Here is a 19,810-nt window from a genome sequence, read left to right on the forward strand (position 1 = left end):
TAGGCCTAGACCACAAGATCTAGGTCTACACCCTACCTAAAGGGCTAAAACAAAAGAAAGAGATATAGCAAGAGACAAAAAGGGCTATAGAAGCACATGGCATAGTAACCAATATGCAGATCTAGACACAAACATGGCAAGGAGCACACCAACATATAGATCTAAGCATAAGCATGGTCAGGAGCACGTAAACATATAGATCTAAGTATAAACATGGTAAGGAGCATATAAATATGTAGATCTAAGCATGAGCATGGCCAAAAGCACCTAGGCATAGGGATAAGCACAAACATAGTATTTAGACATATCCTAGCCCAAGAAAGTTAGGCCAACATCATCAAAGTGATAAAATATGGCAAAAAGTAAGGAGACATGCTAGGAAAGCCATAAAACATGCTAGGAAGCAAGATAAAGCAAAGGGTGTAGATTGTAGCTAAAAAGCTATATCTACACCCTTAAAACCTCAAAATCCAAGGTCTTAAAACCAAGGAGAGGAAAAAAAGTGCAAAAACACTACCTCTTGATTGTTGAGAAAAGAGAGAAATCAAAGGTTTTTGGATGTGTTTGGAAGAGAATTTAGAGATGAAAAGAGAGAGAATCTGCCTAGAAAAATGCTCCAAAATGCCAAAAATCCCCCCATTTTTTTTTATCCGAGGGGAGTCTGGGGGATAAATAGGCAAAAGTGACCCTTCAGCTTCTAGTGCCCACTTCGATGGCCCTTTAGTGGCCGTCGGGTCTGATGCTAACATCAGCAATCTATGCTCTTCCTCAGTTTGACTTTGGATGCATATTTGAAGGTCTTTCCGAACTCCGATTGAGCTGATCTTGGTGTCCCTGGAAGGATTTGGATGTCTAATTTGCAGAACACTAAAGAAATTGAAATTCCAATTGTCGGATCAAAAGTTATGGCCTTAGGAAGTGAGCTGACGTGCTTTGCATGATTTTCAGGATATCTCAATTGTTTTAACTCCGATTTCAACCCATGAATAGTCGTTGGAAAAGGAATTCAATAGTCTTTGCAATGACGTTGGCCCCAACCCATTCTGACAGTCAAATCAAATTTAGGATTTTTGGGACCCTTGGAAGTCAATCTCGGGTCAAATTTGGTCAAAGTTGACGAAAATCACTGAGTAGCTTGGGTTTGATGTAGAAACAAGAAAAATGTTGTTTTGGGATGATTTTGACCAATTTTGAATTTCGGTCAATTTAACCTAAAATGACACTTTGAGTGCTCCAATGCCTGAATAGATTGCACCTCGTCAATTTAGGTGTTTCCGTGGCCCCTAAAAGAAAGTAAATATTTTTGAAATTTTTAGGGTCTAGCATGCAAATCGAGGGCGGACAAAATATAGTATCTACACTTTGCAAATAGCACTTGAGTCTTCAATGTAACCATTAGATTTAGATGCAGTGCACTTTAGTCTTCCCATTTTCAAATATTGGCCTAGACTTAGCAAATGGGTAGGATGAGTTGGGTTGGGTTGGATTATATAGATTTGGTGAAGAGATTTGAGGGAGAATGCGAGTGTTTTTGCGATTGAATAGTGAGAAGTGAGAACCACACATTGGTATTAAAATATATATTCTCAAAACGCAAAAGGAAAGTAGTGGCCACGGTTAACTACACGAGTGTAACCCCTCAGCCTCAGCCTCCTTAGCCTCAGCTGACTTATATATTAGAAAAAAAAAGAGAAAGAAGTGAAAGCTAATTCCATCTAAATGAGCTGCCTGAGGTTGAGCAAAAGCTTGTTCAAGTTTAGAAGTGACGAAGTCTATGAAAGAAATCAACCCAGATTTGAAGTTTATTTCTATAATAATAATAAAAATAATGAATTTCAACAACACTGCATGTCTAAATCCCTTCTCAGAAACACAACCAGAACCCATGTCTCATTTTCAAACAAAAACAACAACAACAACAACCACTTTCTTGATAATGATTTAATAGAAGAAGAAGAAGAAGAAGAAGAAGATAGAAAATTAGTTCATTGTGAGGTGGAAGTAATATCGTGGAGGGAACGCAGAATCAAGGCCCAAATATCCATTCATGCTCGCATCCAATCTGTTTGGAACGCTCTCACTGATTACGAGCGCCTTGCCGATTACATTCCCAATCTTGTTTCCAGGTTTCTTCTGTATTATTTATTTGATATCATTTGAATGTGTTTGATAATATTAAATGTGCTTGAGCAAGAGTTAAGTCTGCCGTGAAGATTACTATACAGCCGAGCTCCCTCACGTCACGGGATTTTCTCTCCCTAATTTTTCTTGGTCGATCATAACTCTCTACAAATAAACTACTGTTGAATATTTCCTAACTTATATTTTTAATTTTTGTTGTTTAAGTAAATAAATTAGTAATTGTTTGTGTTTAGTGGGAGAATAGCTTGCCCTCATCCTGAGCGGATATGGTTGGAGCAAAGAGGCTTGCAACGGGCACTCTATTGGCATATTGAAGCACGTGTCGTTTTGGATCTTCAAGAATTTCCCATTTCTGTAAGCAACCATCTTTTATTCTTTAACCAAAAATTTACCTACTATCATTAAATCGTTTCTGTAATTCTGAGACAGAAAAAGAGAGTTATTTTTATTTTAAACTGTTTCAGGCTAATCATCGTGAGCTCCACTTTTCCATGGTTGATGGAGATTTTAAGAAGTTTGAAGGCAAATGGTCCTTAAATTCTGGGACAACAAGGTACAATTCATTTACTTTACTTGAATCCTGACTAATGTAAGACAAATATTTTTAACTTCATGAATAAACTAGATGTGGGAAGTCTTAGTCTTAGAATACTTGCTACTTTCTTTGAAGTTGGTAACAGCATTGATTATGTTCCTGTATCATCTTGGTCAAAAGTATGTGAGCAATTGAACTTCAATAGGGAAAAAATTGTTTTTCTTTTGTGTTTTGCATGAAATTTTAAATAAATAAATGATTTTTCCATAGTCTTATGAATTGGTTCTTTTTAGTAGATTTAGAGTGTCATTTATAGATTATCTGAAATTATGGCAGTTTCTATAATACTTGTTCTATTGTCCCTTTATATGCAATATTTAAGACCTTGACAATGTTGGTTGACCGAGGATATCATATCCATGATAACATCAGTTTTATGTTGAAAACTTCCTCCCTTAACAAATCCTTTGCAGTTGTTTTTACAGATCCATTATAGTTTGAGCTAATCGATCCGCATCTCATGGCTCCCCCACCTTAGCCGCCTAGAAGACCTGAAAGCATGTCGTCTAAATTTAAGACCTTGACAATGTTGGTTACTGGAGGATAACATATCCGTGATAGCATCATTTTTATGTTGAAAACTTCATCCCTTAACAAATCTTTTACAATTGATTTTAACAAATCTGTTATAGCTTTTATTATTTTGGACAAAGTCTAGGTGATTCAGTATACTTGGTCAACAATTATTCTCATTTTCCATCATCATATATTATTCCTTCTTCCTTATAGATACAGTATTTGTGCAAATATTCGTGCAATTTGAGGTATTGCAATTTTTTTTCTTTAAACTTTTTGCAGGTCTTCATCAACAATTTTATCATATGAAGTTAATGTGATACCAAGATTCAATTTCCCCGCCATTTTCTTGGAGAGAATTATCAGATCAGATCTTCCTGTAAATCTTAAAGCATTGGCTTGTAGAGCTGAAAAAAATTTCAAAGGGATACAGAGAATAGCACTCACAGGGAATTCCTTTGTTGGAAAATCCACGGGTGGTGTTAGTTCATTCCACAAGAGCTTTGATGGCGCCTTGTGTGAGATGGGTAAATTGTCACTTGGAGAGTTTAAAGAGAGATTTGCTGGATCTAATTTTGGTCCCCTGTCTCCATCTTCTAGTGAGTTGAACAGTAACTGGGGTATTTTTGGAAAAGTTTGTAGACTTGATAGACCTTGCATGGTGGATGAAGTTCATCTTCGTAGATTTGATGGTCTATTGGTAACTGATTGACCCTAGACTATTCTCTACTAGCATTCCTGTCCTAGGAGAACCATACCTGTTTTAGCAGTTGCTAATAACATGATTTTGGGCTGAAGGAAAACGGAGGCGTTCATCGTTGTGTTGTTGCAAGCATCACAGTAAAAGCTCCTGTTCACAAAGTTTGGAGTGTTTTAACTGCTTATGAAAGTCTTCCTGAGTAAGTAATATATATGCTTTGTTTTATGAACTTTTTCTAAAGAAGTTAATTTTATTATGGCTAGTCCCTAAGATACTGGCTACTTCTGTAAATCTTTCGTCATTCCTTCTATCAATATTAAACTTAGGCTAGTCTCCCCCATGTGTATGTCAAATAAAAACATAAAGACCTTGTGTTATATTCTTGTCAGCATATGTTCTACATGCTACATAAAAAAATTAAATCTGAGGTCACACTCAAAACTAAACTGGAACTGAATAAACTAAAATTTCCATTATTCCAGAGACAAACCAAGCTGAGTATATTTCCATCATTCCTTATAGTATATTCTTGTACAATTACCTTTGCAGAAGTGATAAATGACACAGGTTTTTGTAATCTTTAAAACTTGCTATGGAGATGAGGAGAAAAGGAAAGAAAATTGAGATGTCGTGAGCCCAACAAGGCATAAGACATCCTGAGCTGTGAGACGCAGAGCGTTTTCCTCACTGATGGTTGGCGTGTTAACCACTTGGGCATGCCATTTTTGGGATTCATGTCCCTTTTTCATCACATTGAGCACCAACAAATGAGTCCTCATTTATTAAAAAAATACAGTGGCTTATGCTTAACTCTGTGGTTAATATATTGGCATGTTGAGGAGGTCACTTTAATAGACCATAGTGCACTCGTGATTCCATACCATCAGATCTTATATGAAGAATGCAGAGGAACTGAACTCTTATTGATTTAAAAGATCCTAGTATATTAGATTATTGCACTTAGTTTCATTAATGTATAAGTTTTGCTTGCACTGGGATATTTCTCCATTACTTACTACTAATTCCAAAGAACCTGATGGTTGATTATGTGATCCATAATTGTGTGTTTGGTATAGGTAATCTGTCAGGATTCCTAGGAATCTTAAGAGAATTTCCCAAGCTTACCCTTATTTAGTTGCAAATAGCTCAAGGGAATGTAGATGCCATAGGAATCCAATTTCCATTAGAACTCCTGTCCCCTCAAAATAGGTGGGTAATCCACATTCCTATGACTAAGCAAAATATAATTTTTGATAGTGACATTAATACCTCAATTTACCCGCCCAACTAACAAAATCAAAAATTTCTTTTCTCATCCAAACCCTTTCCTATCTCTTTACTTCCCTCATTTGAGTGTTGATAGACAACTTTTTTTTGGTTTATGGTTCTATATTCATTGTGCAGATGTGAACAATGCAAAATGTTTAGGCTATTTAATTTTTTTTTTGTTTATTCAATTTTTTGACTTATCCAAAAAAAAAAAAAAAAATTTATTCAATTTTTTGACATATTTTTTATTATATATTTTAAAAGTATAATTAAAATACTAAGGTATTTCAAGATTATCCTGTAAAATGGTATTTTTGAAGAAAATGAATAATTCCCATTGGAATTTTGGGAAAAACCAACCACTGGGATAGAATCTTATCAGATTTCTTACCAAATTAAATATAGGCATTATTACATTCTTAATTATTCAGCTTCTCAGGCATTACATTCCCAAAAATTTAGATGCAATGAGACATATTAGATCCCCCAAACCAAATGCTATGTAATGGTTCTAGTTTGCATTTTTCTATATCTTGTGCAAAACTCTAAAATATATATTCAATGTCCTTTAGTGGTTATGAAGAGGGAAAGAAGGGTGTGATGCTACAAGCTGCTGTTAACTTTAGGCCCGATAGTTTCTTTTGCCTCATTATTTTTCTTTGGATATTAATTGCAGAATAGTTCCAAATTTAGCCATCAGCAAAATACTGTCACGTGAAAACAACAAGGTCCGCATTCTTCAGGTACAAGCTTAATATTTGCTAATTGCAATATGAGACAATACCTCTCTTGAAGAATTTTTTATTTACTTTCATATAACTGGTGAAACTTTATTAGTTTCATCTCTATACACGTGCTGCATTTTTTTCCTCACGTGTAAGCTTCTTGTAAAAAAAAAAAAACATGGACATACTTAGCAAAGGCCTGAGAACATAGGCTGACTGAAACAAATAAACATGGACATGCTTAACAAAGGCCTATACATTGCTGCAATTTACAGAGGAGAGTCTTCAAGACTGGAGTTGATCCCATTCCCCTTGTGAGTGATTTTTAGGAACTCTAGGGTGATGTTGTGAAAATTGTGAAATAATTTGTTTACGTAAGGTTAAAGGAGATAGAAAAGAAAAATATGACATAAGAAATTTACGTGGTTCGGCAATATGCCTACGTCCAAGGGAGGCGACAGAATAGTTTCACTATAATTTTGGAGATTACAACAATAACTTGAAGTCACTCTCACAAATCCAAACCCCAAATACACCCTTGGTTCTCTCTCAAATAAATAGAGAACACCCTATTGTATTTAGACAAGAGTTGTAGGACACTCTAGCTTCCTATCTCTGGTGCGAACACACAGAAGAAGCCATTTCACTTTTCTGTCTCACTTAGTTGCTCACACCTTTCTCTCTTGCTCCACTTCTATTTATACTAAAAAGGTACAGTTGAATTGAAAATAGTTCTAGTGTTGGGTGCACGTGGGCACCATGGTCTAGCCCACTACGTGTTTGAATAAGAATTGCATTGAATAGTTACTGCTTGTGAGAATCCTCGTGGATTAGAAGTTTTAGGCTGCTGTGTGTCTAATATGTAAAGGCAATTATATGTGGTTATAAGTGGTTTGCTGCACAAGGAGAAATAGTGTGGGTGCCGCATAGAGAGAGATTGCCGAGAGAGAGCTGTGCAAGGAAAAGAAGATAGGGAGGAGAGAGCAAAGTGTTGTTGCCTTTCAAATAAATAATTAGTATGTGTGAGAGTAAAGAAAACAAGGATATTTTCGTTAGCCGTGAGACATGCATGAGGATTTATTATTGTATACATGGTTTACTTTTTATTGAGAGTAAAGAAAATAAATAGGAAAGAATTTTACCATATTGAGTAACCAAATGGTTTACTTTTTGAAAAAAAATTCCAATTATCATTATTTAAATTAAAGTAGATGTATGTAACGGTAAAGTATATGTAAAGTTGAAGCCACCTGAGATGAATGTGCAAAGTCAATCTCATTATCATGGTGTATTTTGCCATTTTAAGTAACTGAATAGTTTATGTGGGTTCCTACTTTGGACAGTGTCCAGGCCCAATGATCTGGGGGGATCCTGGGCCTCCAAATGATGGTGTTGATGGTTAGTGAACTGGGCTTGACTCATTGTGGCTTTGTTGGGCCGTTTTACGAGCCAATCTGTGCACAAGACATGAACTCCACAACATAAATATACATAAACATATATATATATATATATATATATATTTTATATATATATTTATTTATTGGTTGAGTGAATAACCAAGTAATAGCAAATGAACTAAAAGAGTGCAAGTAAAAGAACGTCAGGTATTCTCAAAATAGAGTGAGATTATGATTCATTATATTAAGTATTTGAATACATTGGGTCCTACTTTGTTAGGATATATCACAAGGCTCAATAAAGTTCAAAAATCACAGACTTAGATAGCTCTCTTTGGGCTTTCAAGACTTGTGAAGTTTGAATCTCTTTGAATCTAAGTGTATCCTTAAGTATTTTTCTGTAGGATCCTTTACAGTACCTCACTCTTCACTCTATTTTAAGCCCACAGCTCGCTTTCTAGCATCTTTTCTAGTATGCAGAGTGCTTCTTGTTGAATGCCCTTCTTGGCTGGTGCTTTGCCCCTTTTATAGTGCTACTTGGATGCTCCTTAACACCAACCATCATTCTCTTTTGTGTGCTGGGGATCAGAATCAATGTCATATCTGAAAGCTTTGGTGACTAGTCCCTTACCTTTTATTCTTATTTCATTCTTTTGGGTTTTGGCAATCTAAGGGTATGTTTGGTAATTGTTTTTCCCCCTTCTTTTCTGTTTTAAAAAATAATTTTCTATTTTTGAAACTAAAAAACTTGTTTGGCAACTCAAAATGGACAGAAAACAAAAATTGTTTTCAAAACTCAATTTGTGAAGAAAACTGAAAACATGTAAAAGGCTGTTTTCAGTTTCTAATTTTCAAAGTTAATGAAAACATGCATTTAATTTAATGAATCTGTCTCATTTAATGAGTTAGCATTAGAGTTCAAATTCTAGTAACAACATATTTTAGTATTTTCTATTTTTTTCTTCAAAAAACTATTTTTTCAATTTCAACTAACCAAACATGTTTTTGATTTAAAAAATACAAGAAAATTGTTTTTTCTTTATATTCTCAAAAAACAAGTTTTTGAAAATAGAAAACAAAAACTGTTACCAAACCTAACCTAAAGCTCTCTTGTTGACTTCCTCTTATGGGAGATCCCTTCTGAGTAAGTTCAAATGCTTCTCCAAGGTCAAGGTTTCTTATTCTTTCCCCAAGGCCTTAAAAAGGACATCTCAAAGCTCTGAGGCTCTGATGTTGACCTCTCATGACTAGTTTCTTTTCTCAAAATGGGGCGGATCCCTTCTTGATGATAGTGTAGTCGAAAAGGCTTCTGGCCACCTTCCTTCTTGGTTCTCCTTCCCTTCTTTGCTCGAGGTCCTAGGTTTCTTCATCAGGTGTTGGTCCTGAAATCACCAGCTGTCCCCATCATTCTTTCCTTGGTTGTGGACATTTGATTTTGACAGTACACCCTTTGTCTTTCGCGCCTACCTTTTATCATGAGCATGCCATTTTGAGTTGTCCACGTCTAGGATCCCTTATGCTAGTCTTTCCTTGAGGATCCCTGCCGGGGGTTGGCAGATCCTGTGCCATTCCAGCCCAACTCCTGCCTGCCTCCCTTTTGGGCTTCCTTCGATGGCACCTCTTGCTTATGTCTTTAGCCCATGCTTCCCTTTGCACCTCCTTTCTTTCTACGGCTCAGAACTTATTCTTTTCTCTCCATGGGCCGGGCTCCTCCCTTCTTCATTTCTAAGGACCAAGCCTTTCTTCCTTTTTCCCTTCCTTCACGGGTTGGGTCTCTCCCATTTTCAAAGGCCTGGCTCCTTATTACATTTTGAACCTCAACAGTTTACTAATGTTTTTAAGGTTTTTTTATTTTATTTTATTTTATTTTATATTTTATATTTTTAAATCTTCAATTTTAAACATAAATCTATTTTGTTTTTATTGTCATAATATGAGACTTTTACTATCTATTGAATATTTAATGTATTATATATATATATTTTTAAAAAAATGGAGGAAAAATTAATTAGGAAGATGTAGCTAATGATATGGCTTAATAGAAGTGTAGTAACAATAAATGCTACTTTTCAACTTATATATATATATATATAGAGAGAGAGAGAGAGAGAGAGAGAGAGAGAGAGAGAGAGAGAGAGAGAGAGTATTGTTTAGTTCACTTCAAATTTTTTATTTTCATGAAAAGTAGATAAGTATGATGGGGAAAAATGGAAATTATGAAAAAGAAGAGAAAAAAAAAAAAAAACCTTTTAGAAATGAACATAATTGTTATGGTCAGAAGATTGTGTCACAAGTTTCAGGGTATGTACCATACAGTCACCAGTGCCGTGTACCACCAGCATTGCAATGCTGCCACTGCAAGGCTCCACCACAAGCCCCTCTAAATTTTTCATTAAATTTTTTATTTTCATGAAAAGTAGAGAGAAAAAAAAAATCCTTTTAGAAATGAACATAATTGTTATGGTCAGAAGATTGTGTCACAAGTTTCAGGGTATGTACCATACAGTCACCAGTGCCGTGTACCACCAGCATTGCAATGCTGCCACTGCAAGGCTCCACCACAAGCCCCTCTAAATTTTTCATTAAATTGTGTAAATGCTGTCAATGATGGTTTTATCCTGTTAAAAATTTATATTGGAACAATCACAATTATACAATTCAAATTATACTTATAAAAAAAAAAAGTTTAAATTATACATGGTATATTAGCTTACACCTTTTTTAAACCATAGATTTTTAAAATATGTTATTGTTTCTCATTATATATATATATGATTTAGAATTTAATTGGATTTAGACTTTTTGGTTTTTGCATCTAATAATAATTCACTTGTCACCAAAAAAAAAGAAAAAAAAGAAAGAAGAAAAGATGGACACGTGGCGCAAAATTGGACTCCAATTTAAATCCAATTTTGAATCTTATTGGGTTTAGACTTTTTGATTTTTACACTCAATAATTCTTTTGGCACAAAAATAAAAAATTAAATAGGGCACACATCTCACAATTAAACTCCAATTGAAATTCAATTTAGATTCTAATTTGATTTTATATGAGTTTTGGCTATTAATATATATATAGATTATGTAGGAAGGATGCAAGGGCCTACTTTATATGGTACTTCATGCACGGGTTGTGCTAGACTTGTGCGAACATCTTGAACAGGAGGTTAGCTTTGAACAGGTTGAAGGGGACTTTGACTCATTTCAAGGTAAATGGCTTCTTGAGCAACTAGGAAATCATCACACACTGTTAAAGTACACTGTGGAGTCAAAAATGCGCAAGGATACCTTTCTTTCTGAAGCTATTATGGAGGAGGTTTGTATATGTCATTTTGTTGTGACTACAATGGCTTTGGGCTTTGTTAAATGTAAATGTAGTAGTCCACTTCAGTTTTTCATTTGTCTTTGGAGGACTTTTTGTTTGACCTTTGCATAAACATAAAGGTTGATTTAAAGGAGCTAACAACTTTTGGCTTAAAAATTACTATTGAAAGATTTGTAATTTGTTGAAGTGGGTTTTAATGGGAAAATCAGTCTGCTTGTTATATTTTTAGTTTTCAAAGAGTCTCGAAAAATTTATTGATAAATTATCTCTCTTACTTTCTAGGTTATATATGAAGATCTCCCATCAAATTTATGTGCAATTCGAGACTATGTTGAAAGAAGGGAAGTAGCTCACTCACTGGAATCATGTGACCAAAATAGATATTCAGAGGAACGAAGTGCTTCATCTAGCATTGATATAGTTGGTGATTGTAGTAGTATAACAACTGAGCAGGTCTCTGATTTAAATGGTGAAGGTTCATTTAGACAAAGGCCCAGGGTCCCAGGCCTACAAAGGGATATAGACGTTCTTAAAGCTGAGCTCCATAAATTTATTTCAGAACATGGGCAGGAAGGATTTATGCCCATGAGAAAGCAGCTTCGTTTGCATGGAAGGGTAGACATTGAGAAGGCAATCACACGCATGGGTGGATTTAGAAGGATTGCCTCACTGATGAATCTTTCTCTTGCATACAAACACCGGAAACCAAAGGGATACTGGGACAACCTTGAAAATCTGCAGGAAGAGGTAGAGTGCAAAACCTGAATTGTATCTACCGATAGATCATACAAAAGTCCAATTTCTTGTCATTAGTCATTTTTTTTTTCCTATTTTGAAACTCAACTGTTCATACAGGTAAATAGCTCTCTGAATAAGGTGAATCTCAGTCTGAGTCCTCTTAATTCATCAATGTTATTTCAATTAGCCTGAAATTTCCATTAATAAACTTGTGTTATTGGGGTAATCATTGTGCTATTTACCTGGTCTTGAGGGAGTTTCTACTTTTTTTTCTTTTTATTTACAGATAAGTCGGTTCCAGAGAAGCTGGGGAATGGACCCTTCATTCATGCCCAGTAGAAAGACATTTGAGCGTGCAGGTCAGTGAAGATTAATCCCCATTTTCCAATTAGGCCACAAACAATAGGCAGCACAGTCTATGAAAATATTCTCATTTATTATTGAAATGGGCTACATTGACATCCTTGAGTGAAGCACAATAATTCTAGATTCAAAATCTGGTTAAATTTAGGTACTTACCATAGACTTTATCCAAAAAATTTCTGCAAGCCAGTGAAACTATAAAAGCTGATATGGTCTGTTGTGCATGTTGCATGGCATAATACCGCAGCCTATGCCCAGTGTTCCGACCTCAAATGTCTTCTGATGTTTAAAACACACATTTGCATATAGGAGACTTACAACTACATTTTCTATTTGTTGTGCAATGCTGGGCTACATCTTTCCTTTTTGATATTTTACACATTAGGAGTTAAACTAGTTTCAGCATGTAAAGTGAATGCTGTGAATTGGTGGTTTTTTCAATTAAATTTACCTGTGCAACTTTTACAGGGCGCTATGACATTGCACGAGCATTGGAAAAATGGGGGGGCCTCCATGAAGTTTCACGTCTTCTCTCACTCAAGGTCAGGCACCCCAATAGGCAAGGGAATCCTTCCAAAGATATAAAAATTGATTATATAACATCAACTGATGCAGGGGGAGAAAGTAAGACACCATCAAAACCCTATATTTCTTTAGATACGCAAAAGTGGCTCAAAAAGCTAAAAACATTTGGACATCAATTGGGTTGAATGAGACTGCAACCATTCATTTATCTATATATCGGTGATGCTAATAGTCTTTTTAAATGGTATTGCTATGATGATTGATTCACTGGTCTGTTATTCAGGTGGATGTTCTCAGACTTTATACATCCCCCTCCCCAATAATTCAATGGTTGGGAGAAGGAAATTTGAACTCTGGATGTTTCCATAATGGCGGTTCTGCAAATATTTTTCAGGGGGTCATTAAAAAAACTTAATTTAAACAAAATTTAATAATAATTAAAAAGAACATGTACATATTGACACAAAAAATAAATAAAATAAAACCACACAAAAATACATGAAATTTTACAATTTTCTTCTGAGTTTTCATATTATGAAATTGTTACATGATAGTTTATTATCAATTGTTATTATCTATTGTCAATATGGGTAGGTGTGACCATTTTATTTTATTACGTTTGTATAATATTATTATTTTTTGCAATTATCATTATTTATTTGTCATCGTTTTTATAAATATTATATATATATATATTTTGAAAGGGAAACGACATTCATTCATTTATAAAAGGCAAGCATCTTGATACAATTGTTCAATGACTAGAGGAGGGGAATCCTCTATCCAATACAAATCTTGAATACTAGTTCTAGCATGTTGCGCTAACACATGAGCCACCTTATTACCACTACGCCTTGTGTGAGGAATAGATACCCATTGTAGACCCCTAATAAGATTTTTAATAGCTTCCACGACATTCTCCGGCAGAGATATGTTGTCTTCTTACGATGAAATAGCTTGCATTACATTAACATTGTCTCCCTCAAGAACCAACCTGGAAAAACCTACGTTAATAGCAAATTCAATAGCCTTTCGACATGCTAATAGCTCACCTTCCTCACTACTGTGTACTGCTGGCCCTCTTGCGGACATAGCTGCCATGACTATCACTATCACTGTATTAATTATTGACATTCATCCACACAGTTTATACATTCTACATCTTTCAAAGACTCGTTCAAGGACTTGGAAGTGTCCTGCCTTGGTCTTTGATTTTACCACAATATTATCTACATAATCTTCTATCTCTTGATGCATCATATAATGGAAGATGACTGTCATGGTACGCTAGTACGTGGCTCTTGCATATTTAAGGCCAAAATGCATCATAGTGTAATAAAAGTTCCCGATCAGGGTCCTAAATGCTGTTTTCTTGGCGTCCTTGGTAGCCATCTGAATTTGATTGTACCAACTATACCCATCCATTTAGGAGAACATGGAACTTCTTGCAACTGAGTCTACAAGGAGATCAATATTGGATAAAGGGAATTCATCCTCAGGACATGCTTTGTTTAGGTTGCGAAAATCTACGCAACACCTGATTTGGCCATTCTTTTTCTTCACGGAAACTATATTGGAAAGACATTTAGGATGTTGGATAGGTTTGATGAATCCTACTGCTAACAACTTCTTGACCTCTTGAGTGATCTGAGTCTCTACCTCAGTGTGGAAGACCCTGGCTAGTTGGATTACTGGCTCGGTTCCCGGATCTACATTGAGAGAATGGACCACCAACCTAGGATCTAGGCCAGACATCTCATCATATGTTCATGCAAACACGTCCACATATCTTTTTAATAATTCCACTAACTACTCTTTTTCCTTTTCTGATAACTGATTGTTGATAGGTCTTGGGGTTCCTGGATCAGTCCCCAAGTTTATTTCTTCCAACTCCTCTTTGGCCTGAATCTGTGCTTCCTTTTCCATGTCCTTTGGGATCTCCTCTTGAGCCATCACGTAGTTTGGTGGTCTGGGATCCTCCTGTAGAGTGCATTCACGTCCCGTGTTTCTTCATAAGTGATATATTAATTTGCCACGGGTTCCTAGACTACTACACACTCTCGGGATCTTGAGGAACTAGCCTTCGTCTTCTGTCTTTTCCTATCCAAGAAATCCCTCAGATTGCGAGTGTTACCCCCTTCTTCCTCTAAAACAGGTGCCTCCGAGGTCCCTGGTGTGGGACAATCATCATATGGTGCTAACTTATCATAAAACATAGTTTCTACGAAGTTCACTTCTCCTTGATTGAAAGGATTTGGGTTGGCAGGGATCCTTATGTGCCTCCCATCTAGCCTCCCTTCCATACATTGGTGGTACGTTGATGGGATTAAGCGGTGCTTATGGAGCCAAGGTCACCCCAACAAGATGTGATAGGAAACCTTTGAATTGATCACATGGAACCGAGTTAAAGCTACTATGGGGCCCACCCTTAGCGCCAACTGTATGCACCCTTAAGTAGATTCTGTAACTCCTCCAAATCCTATTATCTCTACAGGAGCTCCTAGGATCCTCTTGCCAGCCATGCCAACAGCCTCTAAGGTACTCAGGGCAATAAGGTTGAGCGAAGCTCCTGTATCTATCAATGCCCTTATGATATGAACACCATTTATGGTGGTTGTCAAATAAAAGGGCATTTGATGGTCTGGGTACTCAACCTCCATATCTTCATCAGTGAAGGTTATTGTATTAGTTGTTTCCAAGAAAGCTCTATTTACATGAGATTTTGTTGTGAAACACTCCACCACTAAGACTGCTGCTATACTCATGAGGGATTCTATTGCGATCCTTCTTGCTTCTAGTCTAAATCCCAGCTGGTTAAACAAGGACCTGAACTTAGGGTTCTTCTAGAGTGTCCTAATTGTGTTTGGATGGAAGGATCACCCTGAATCCTCTACTTCTGCATCAGTTGGGTTCCCATGAATTAACATAGCCATTACCCTTTTTCCTTTGTGATTGGGTAAAGGGTTCCTTTGTTCTTCAAGTTCTTATTGGGTAAGCTCTAGGGTCCCCTCTCTCAGCTTCTTATGAAAAAGTCTTCGGAGGGTCCAACAATCCTTGGTGGAATGCTTGACATAGTTGTGGATCCTGCAAAATAAAGGGTTCTTTCTCTCCTTTTTAGTAGGCAGCCTTGACACAGTGAATGACCTGACAACTCCATCTCTAATCCACTTGTTTAGGACGTGGTTCAGCTCCTCTGTAGTATATGGGATCACTGGGGGTTCCTCGGTCACCTTTCCTTCAGGCATTTTCCTCTTTTCCACTACTAAGGCTGTCATGGCCTAGGAGACTAGTACCCTTTTTGTTTTCATAGTTAAAGCCTTTCTTTTGGTTCTTTACAACAAATTAGTGAACTAAGTTACACAGGTTTTCCAAATTAAGTTTGTAATCAAATGGCATGTTAGATATGCAGGTCTCCATGAGCTCCTTTTCTTCATGGTCTCTGTAACAATCTAGGGAGACATCCTTAAATCTCTTGATGACCTAAACGGGATCCTTTCCAAGCCTTTGCTTTACCAACTGAAGACTTGAAAAAGTGACTTTATCTTTGCCTGGGTAGTACTTTGCACAGAATCTCTCCATCATCTCATCCCAAGTCTTGACGGACTTGGGCCTCAAGATGGTGTATCATGTATATGCTCTGTCTACTAGGGACTTAGCAAATTTCCTTAGACATAATTCCTTGTTTCCAGCATAGGGACCCATAGTGTGAATGAATCTGCTCACATATTCCACAACACTCCTATTCCTCCCATCAAATAGGTGGAATTTTGGGGGTTCATACATTTTGGGATAAAGCTTGCCAAGGAGCTTTGTTAGAAAAGGGGGATCTTGAGAGAATTGCTTGGAGATCCTTGAGAGTTTCTCCCTTTCTTGCTTAAGGAGAGCATTTACATCTATTAGGGTGAGATATTGAGGATTAACTCCCCCTCCCACTATTAACCCTCCTTCCCGTTGGGCTTTCTCTTGGTTGACTAGTGGATGGGCGTTGTCTCTAATCTCTAGGGTTCTTCCTTTATTGAGGAGACGGATCTCCTGCTAGAGATCCTTAATCATTTTTTGTCAATCGGACCATGGGATTTGGTTCTTGCATCTCGCACCTTGGCCTTGAGGCAACTTCATCTTCTGCCAGGGGTACCTTATTCCTTTGCCTAAAGGCCACTTCATTCTCTCCCACGGGCTCTGATGCCGTAGGTGGCGTGGCAGGTTGGTACCCTTTCTGTTCCTTAGCCTTGGAGCTATGCTTTGCGAAGGGACTGCTTCTTCCATCTCCTTTGCCCAGTCCCTAGTGAAGTTGCCTTAAAATGTGGGTTCCTGTTTTGGATAGTACTTAGGCCCAAATGGTGATAAGGATCTTGGGCCTCCAAAGAGATAATGTTTAATGGTTGGTGGACTGGGCATGGTTCACTGTAGCTATGTTGGGATGATTATGAACCAATTTATGCGCAAAACATGGGTCCTACAACACATACACATTCGTACATGCACACATACATATTGTAAAATAAGTGGCTGACAAACAGTAAAGGGATTATCAAGAAAAATGCAAGCAAGAATGTCAGGGGTCCTCTAAAAAAATAGAGCAATAGTTCATTATATTAAGTTTCTAAGTACATTGGACCCTATTCATAATTAGGATATGCCACAAGGTTCAAATAAGTCCGAAAGTCACAGACTTAGATAACTCTTTCTAGGCTTTCATGACTTGTGAGGTTTGAATCCCTTTGAATCTAAGTGTGTTCTAAAGCACTTGCTGCAGGATCCTTCACAATGCCTTTCTTTTCTCTTTATTTTTTCTGAAGCGTAGTGAATCTCTTTGATGCTCTTTTTATGCTCTGATTAATAGTTGTTGAATGCCTTTTATTAATGCCTTCATATTCCATTTATAGTACCATTCTAGGGATTTTGGCATGCCATTGATTCCCTCATTTTGCTACCCTGTGTACTAGAACCAATGTTATGTCAACAACATTGGTGGCTGGTCCTTTCCTTATTTCTTCACTGTATCCTTCGTTTAAGGTTTATCTCTTAAAAGTTCCCAGCTGACTTTCCTCTTTTGGGAGGTCCTGATGGGGTAAGTTCAAATGCCTTTCTTAGGTCAGGGCTTCCAACCCTTCTCCCAAAGCTTCTAAAAAGACTTTTCAAAGCCTTTGTGGTTGCCTCACCCTTTGTCCCTTTCCTTCAAATAGGTGGATTCCTTCCTGACATGATGAAAGGCTCTCAGCCACCTTCTTTCATGGTTCACCCTTTCTTGCTCTGCTCGAGGTTCTGGTTCTTCTTATCAGGTATTGGTCCCAAGCCACCATCTACTTCATAGCCTTCTTCTAGGCTGTAGGTGGCTGATGGGACATGACCCCTTTGGTCTCTGTGCCCAAGGGCACGCCTCCTTATGCCATCCACATCCTAGTTGGTCTCCTTCAACTCTTCCCGAGGATCCCCCTTGATTATGGTAGTTCCAAGGTATCCTGATCCAGTCTCTTTCTTCTCCCTAGGCTCCCCCAGTGATCCCCTTTTACATGGGGCTGGGCCAAACTTCCCTTGCTTTCTTCTTTCCTCTCTAAGGCCCAAGGCTTACCCTATCATTGGCTTAGGCTCCCTCTTGCCTATTCTTAATGGGCCAAACCTAGGCTCACGAAATGTTCCTTCCTTGGTTTTGAGGGCCCATTTGCTTTGGATCTTAATACTTGTAACATTTTGAACCTCAACAACATTATTTTGATTCCTACATTTTGGTAGCATTTAATTTGATCTCTGTTATTTTCAAATTGCAATCAATTTGGTTATTACCGTTAAGTCACTAACAGAAAATGCCTACATGGCAAACGGTGTGCTTTGTTGGCACACTTGAAGTTGACATGGCAACTAAAATAGTAATAAATTTTTTTATTGACATTAGAAAAATGCCACCTCAGATTAATCAATATTAAAGAAAAAAAAAAAAAGCATGAATTCAGATTTGAGAAGTGGTAACACAGATTGAACATGAACCCAAAGAACATAAGCCTAGAAAAATATAAAATTAAATTTATTTTCAAATGGGAAGAACACAAACTCAGTACGTACTGATTTGAACAAAAATTTCTTTACAGGTTCAATCCAAAATTTTTATTTATAACAAAAGTTACAGAACAAGTATTACGTACAAAAATCCATAGATTGGATTATCAGTTGCAGATATGGTGGGCAATGGCTAGTAACAGTTGTAGCAGGGGAATAAGAGTTGTGCAATTGTATTTGCTTTTATTTAGGAGTCTGTTTTGCATTTTAGCTAAAATAGGGATCTATTAGTTGTTAATTTATTGTCTAACGGGTAGCTAGTCTTTTGGAATTAGTGGGATATGTAGTTCCTAAAATGCAGGGTTTATCTTGTATAAAAGGAGCAGTAGTTTATTTGAATAAAATCATCAGAGAATTATTTATGTAGAGTAATCTGTTGAGGTCAAGGATTCCTCCATCAATACTAATTTCTTTTTAGTGTTTATCCACTAATTATTAAAATAGGTAAAGATTTAAGTTTTATACATACTAAAGTGGTATCGGAGCCTAGGGATGGACCAACGCGTGGAGCAATTAGAGCAATCTGTCCAATCTTTGACAGCCACCCAACAGTAGACACTTGATCATCTTGCTGAGCTCTTTAACAAAATCAATACACTCCTTGCTTCTCGTGAGGAGGGAGAGTGGTCAATCCAATCCAAGGCGGCAACAAGGAAGGGGAGGGATTCAGGAGGGTCCGCATAACCCAGGAAGTCTTCACAGCAATCAGTGGCTGGTTAAACTAGATTTTCCACATTTCAATGGAAGGGAAGATCCAACAAGTTGAATATGTAGAGCTAAGCAATTTTTCAGGTTCCACGACACACCAATTGCTGACCAAGTAGAGCTGGCATCCTTCCATTTAGAGGGAGAGGCCTAGCTTTGGTACCAACTCCTCCAGCAATTATGACTACTTCGGGGAACTCACATAGCTCCTAACAAATGGGAACCGTTAAAGACTATTAGTCTCGGTTTAAGCATTTGCTAGCAATGGTGGGCTACCTACCTCCCACGCGGCAGGTTTGCTGTTTCATTAGTGGTATAAAAGAAGGAATCAAAGCTGTCGTTTTGGCAGGATGACCCACTGATCTCCCAACTGCTATTGGCCCAGCACGACTCTATGAGGCCAGAAATTTGTCTCAACGGCGTCAATTACGGCTTCCATCAACACCGGAACAAAAGACTAGCTACCTATTAGACAATAAATTAACAACTAATAGATCCCTATTTCAACTAAAATGCAAATCAGACTCCAAAATAAAAAGCAAATACAATTGCACAACTCTTATTCCCCGCTACAACTGTTACTACCCCTTGCCCACCATATATGCAACTGATAATCCAATCTATGGATTTTTGTACGTAACACTTGTTTATTTATGATATAATATTCATCCATTTACTTGAAATTTAACACAAGAAACACGTTTGTTTCCCTAGAAATTCGAAATAAATATTTCATCGAATTACATTTCCAGT

At 37.1% G+C, this 19,810-nt stretch overlaps 1 protein-coding gene across 1 annotated transcript; it reads left to right on the forward strand.

The window, feature by feature from the left end:
• Nucleotides 1-1,694: 1,694 nt before the first annotated feature.
• LOC126691457 (uncharacterized) lies at nucleotides 1,695-12,652 on the forward strand. Its single transcript, XM_050386506.1, has 11 exons — nucleotides 1,695-2,126; nucleotides 2,376-2,496; nucleotides 2,607-2,695; nucleotides 3,536-3,953; nucleotides 4,052-4,152; nucleotides 5,899-5,965; nucleotides 10,436-10,663; nucleotides 10,955-11,419; nucleotides 11,528-11,548; nucleotides 11,697-11,769; nucleotides 12,242-12,652. The coding sequence occupies exons 1-11, from the start codon at nucleotides 1,720-1,722 to the stop codon at nucleotides 12,481-12,483; spliced, it is 2,232 nt and encodes a 743-aa protein (XP_050242463.1). The 5' UTR covers nucleotides 1,695-1,719; the 3' UTR covers nucleotides 12,484-12,652.
• Nucleotides 12,653-19,810: the final 7,158 nt, after the last annotated feature.

The sequence above is a fragment of the Quercus robur genome, chromosome 1 (assembly GCF_932294415.1).
Source record: "Quercus robur chromosome 1, dhQueRobu3.1, whole genome shotgun sequence".
NCBI classification, from domain to species: Eukaryota; Viridiplantae; Streptophyta; class Magnoliopsida; order Fagales; family Fagaceae; genus Quercus; species Quercus robur.

Excerpts from the sequence above, each read along its gene's own strand:
- LOC126691457 (XM_050386506.1), top strand. The coding sequence starts at position 1,720 with ATGAGCTGCCTGAGGTTGAGCAAAAGCTTGTTCAAGTTTAGAAGTGAC. Across the intron at positions 11,420-11,527 it reads TTGAAAATCTGCAGGAAGAG|GTAAATAGCTCTCTGAATAA; the intron begins GTAGAGTGCAAA and ends CTGTTCATACAG. Across the intron at positions 11,770-12,241 it reads AAAGACATTTGAGCGTGCAG|GGCGCTATGACATTGCACGA; the intron begins GTCAGTGAAGAT and ends CAACTTTTACAG.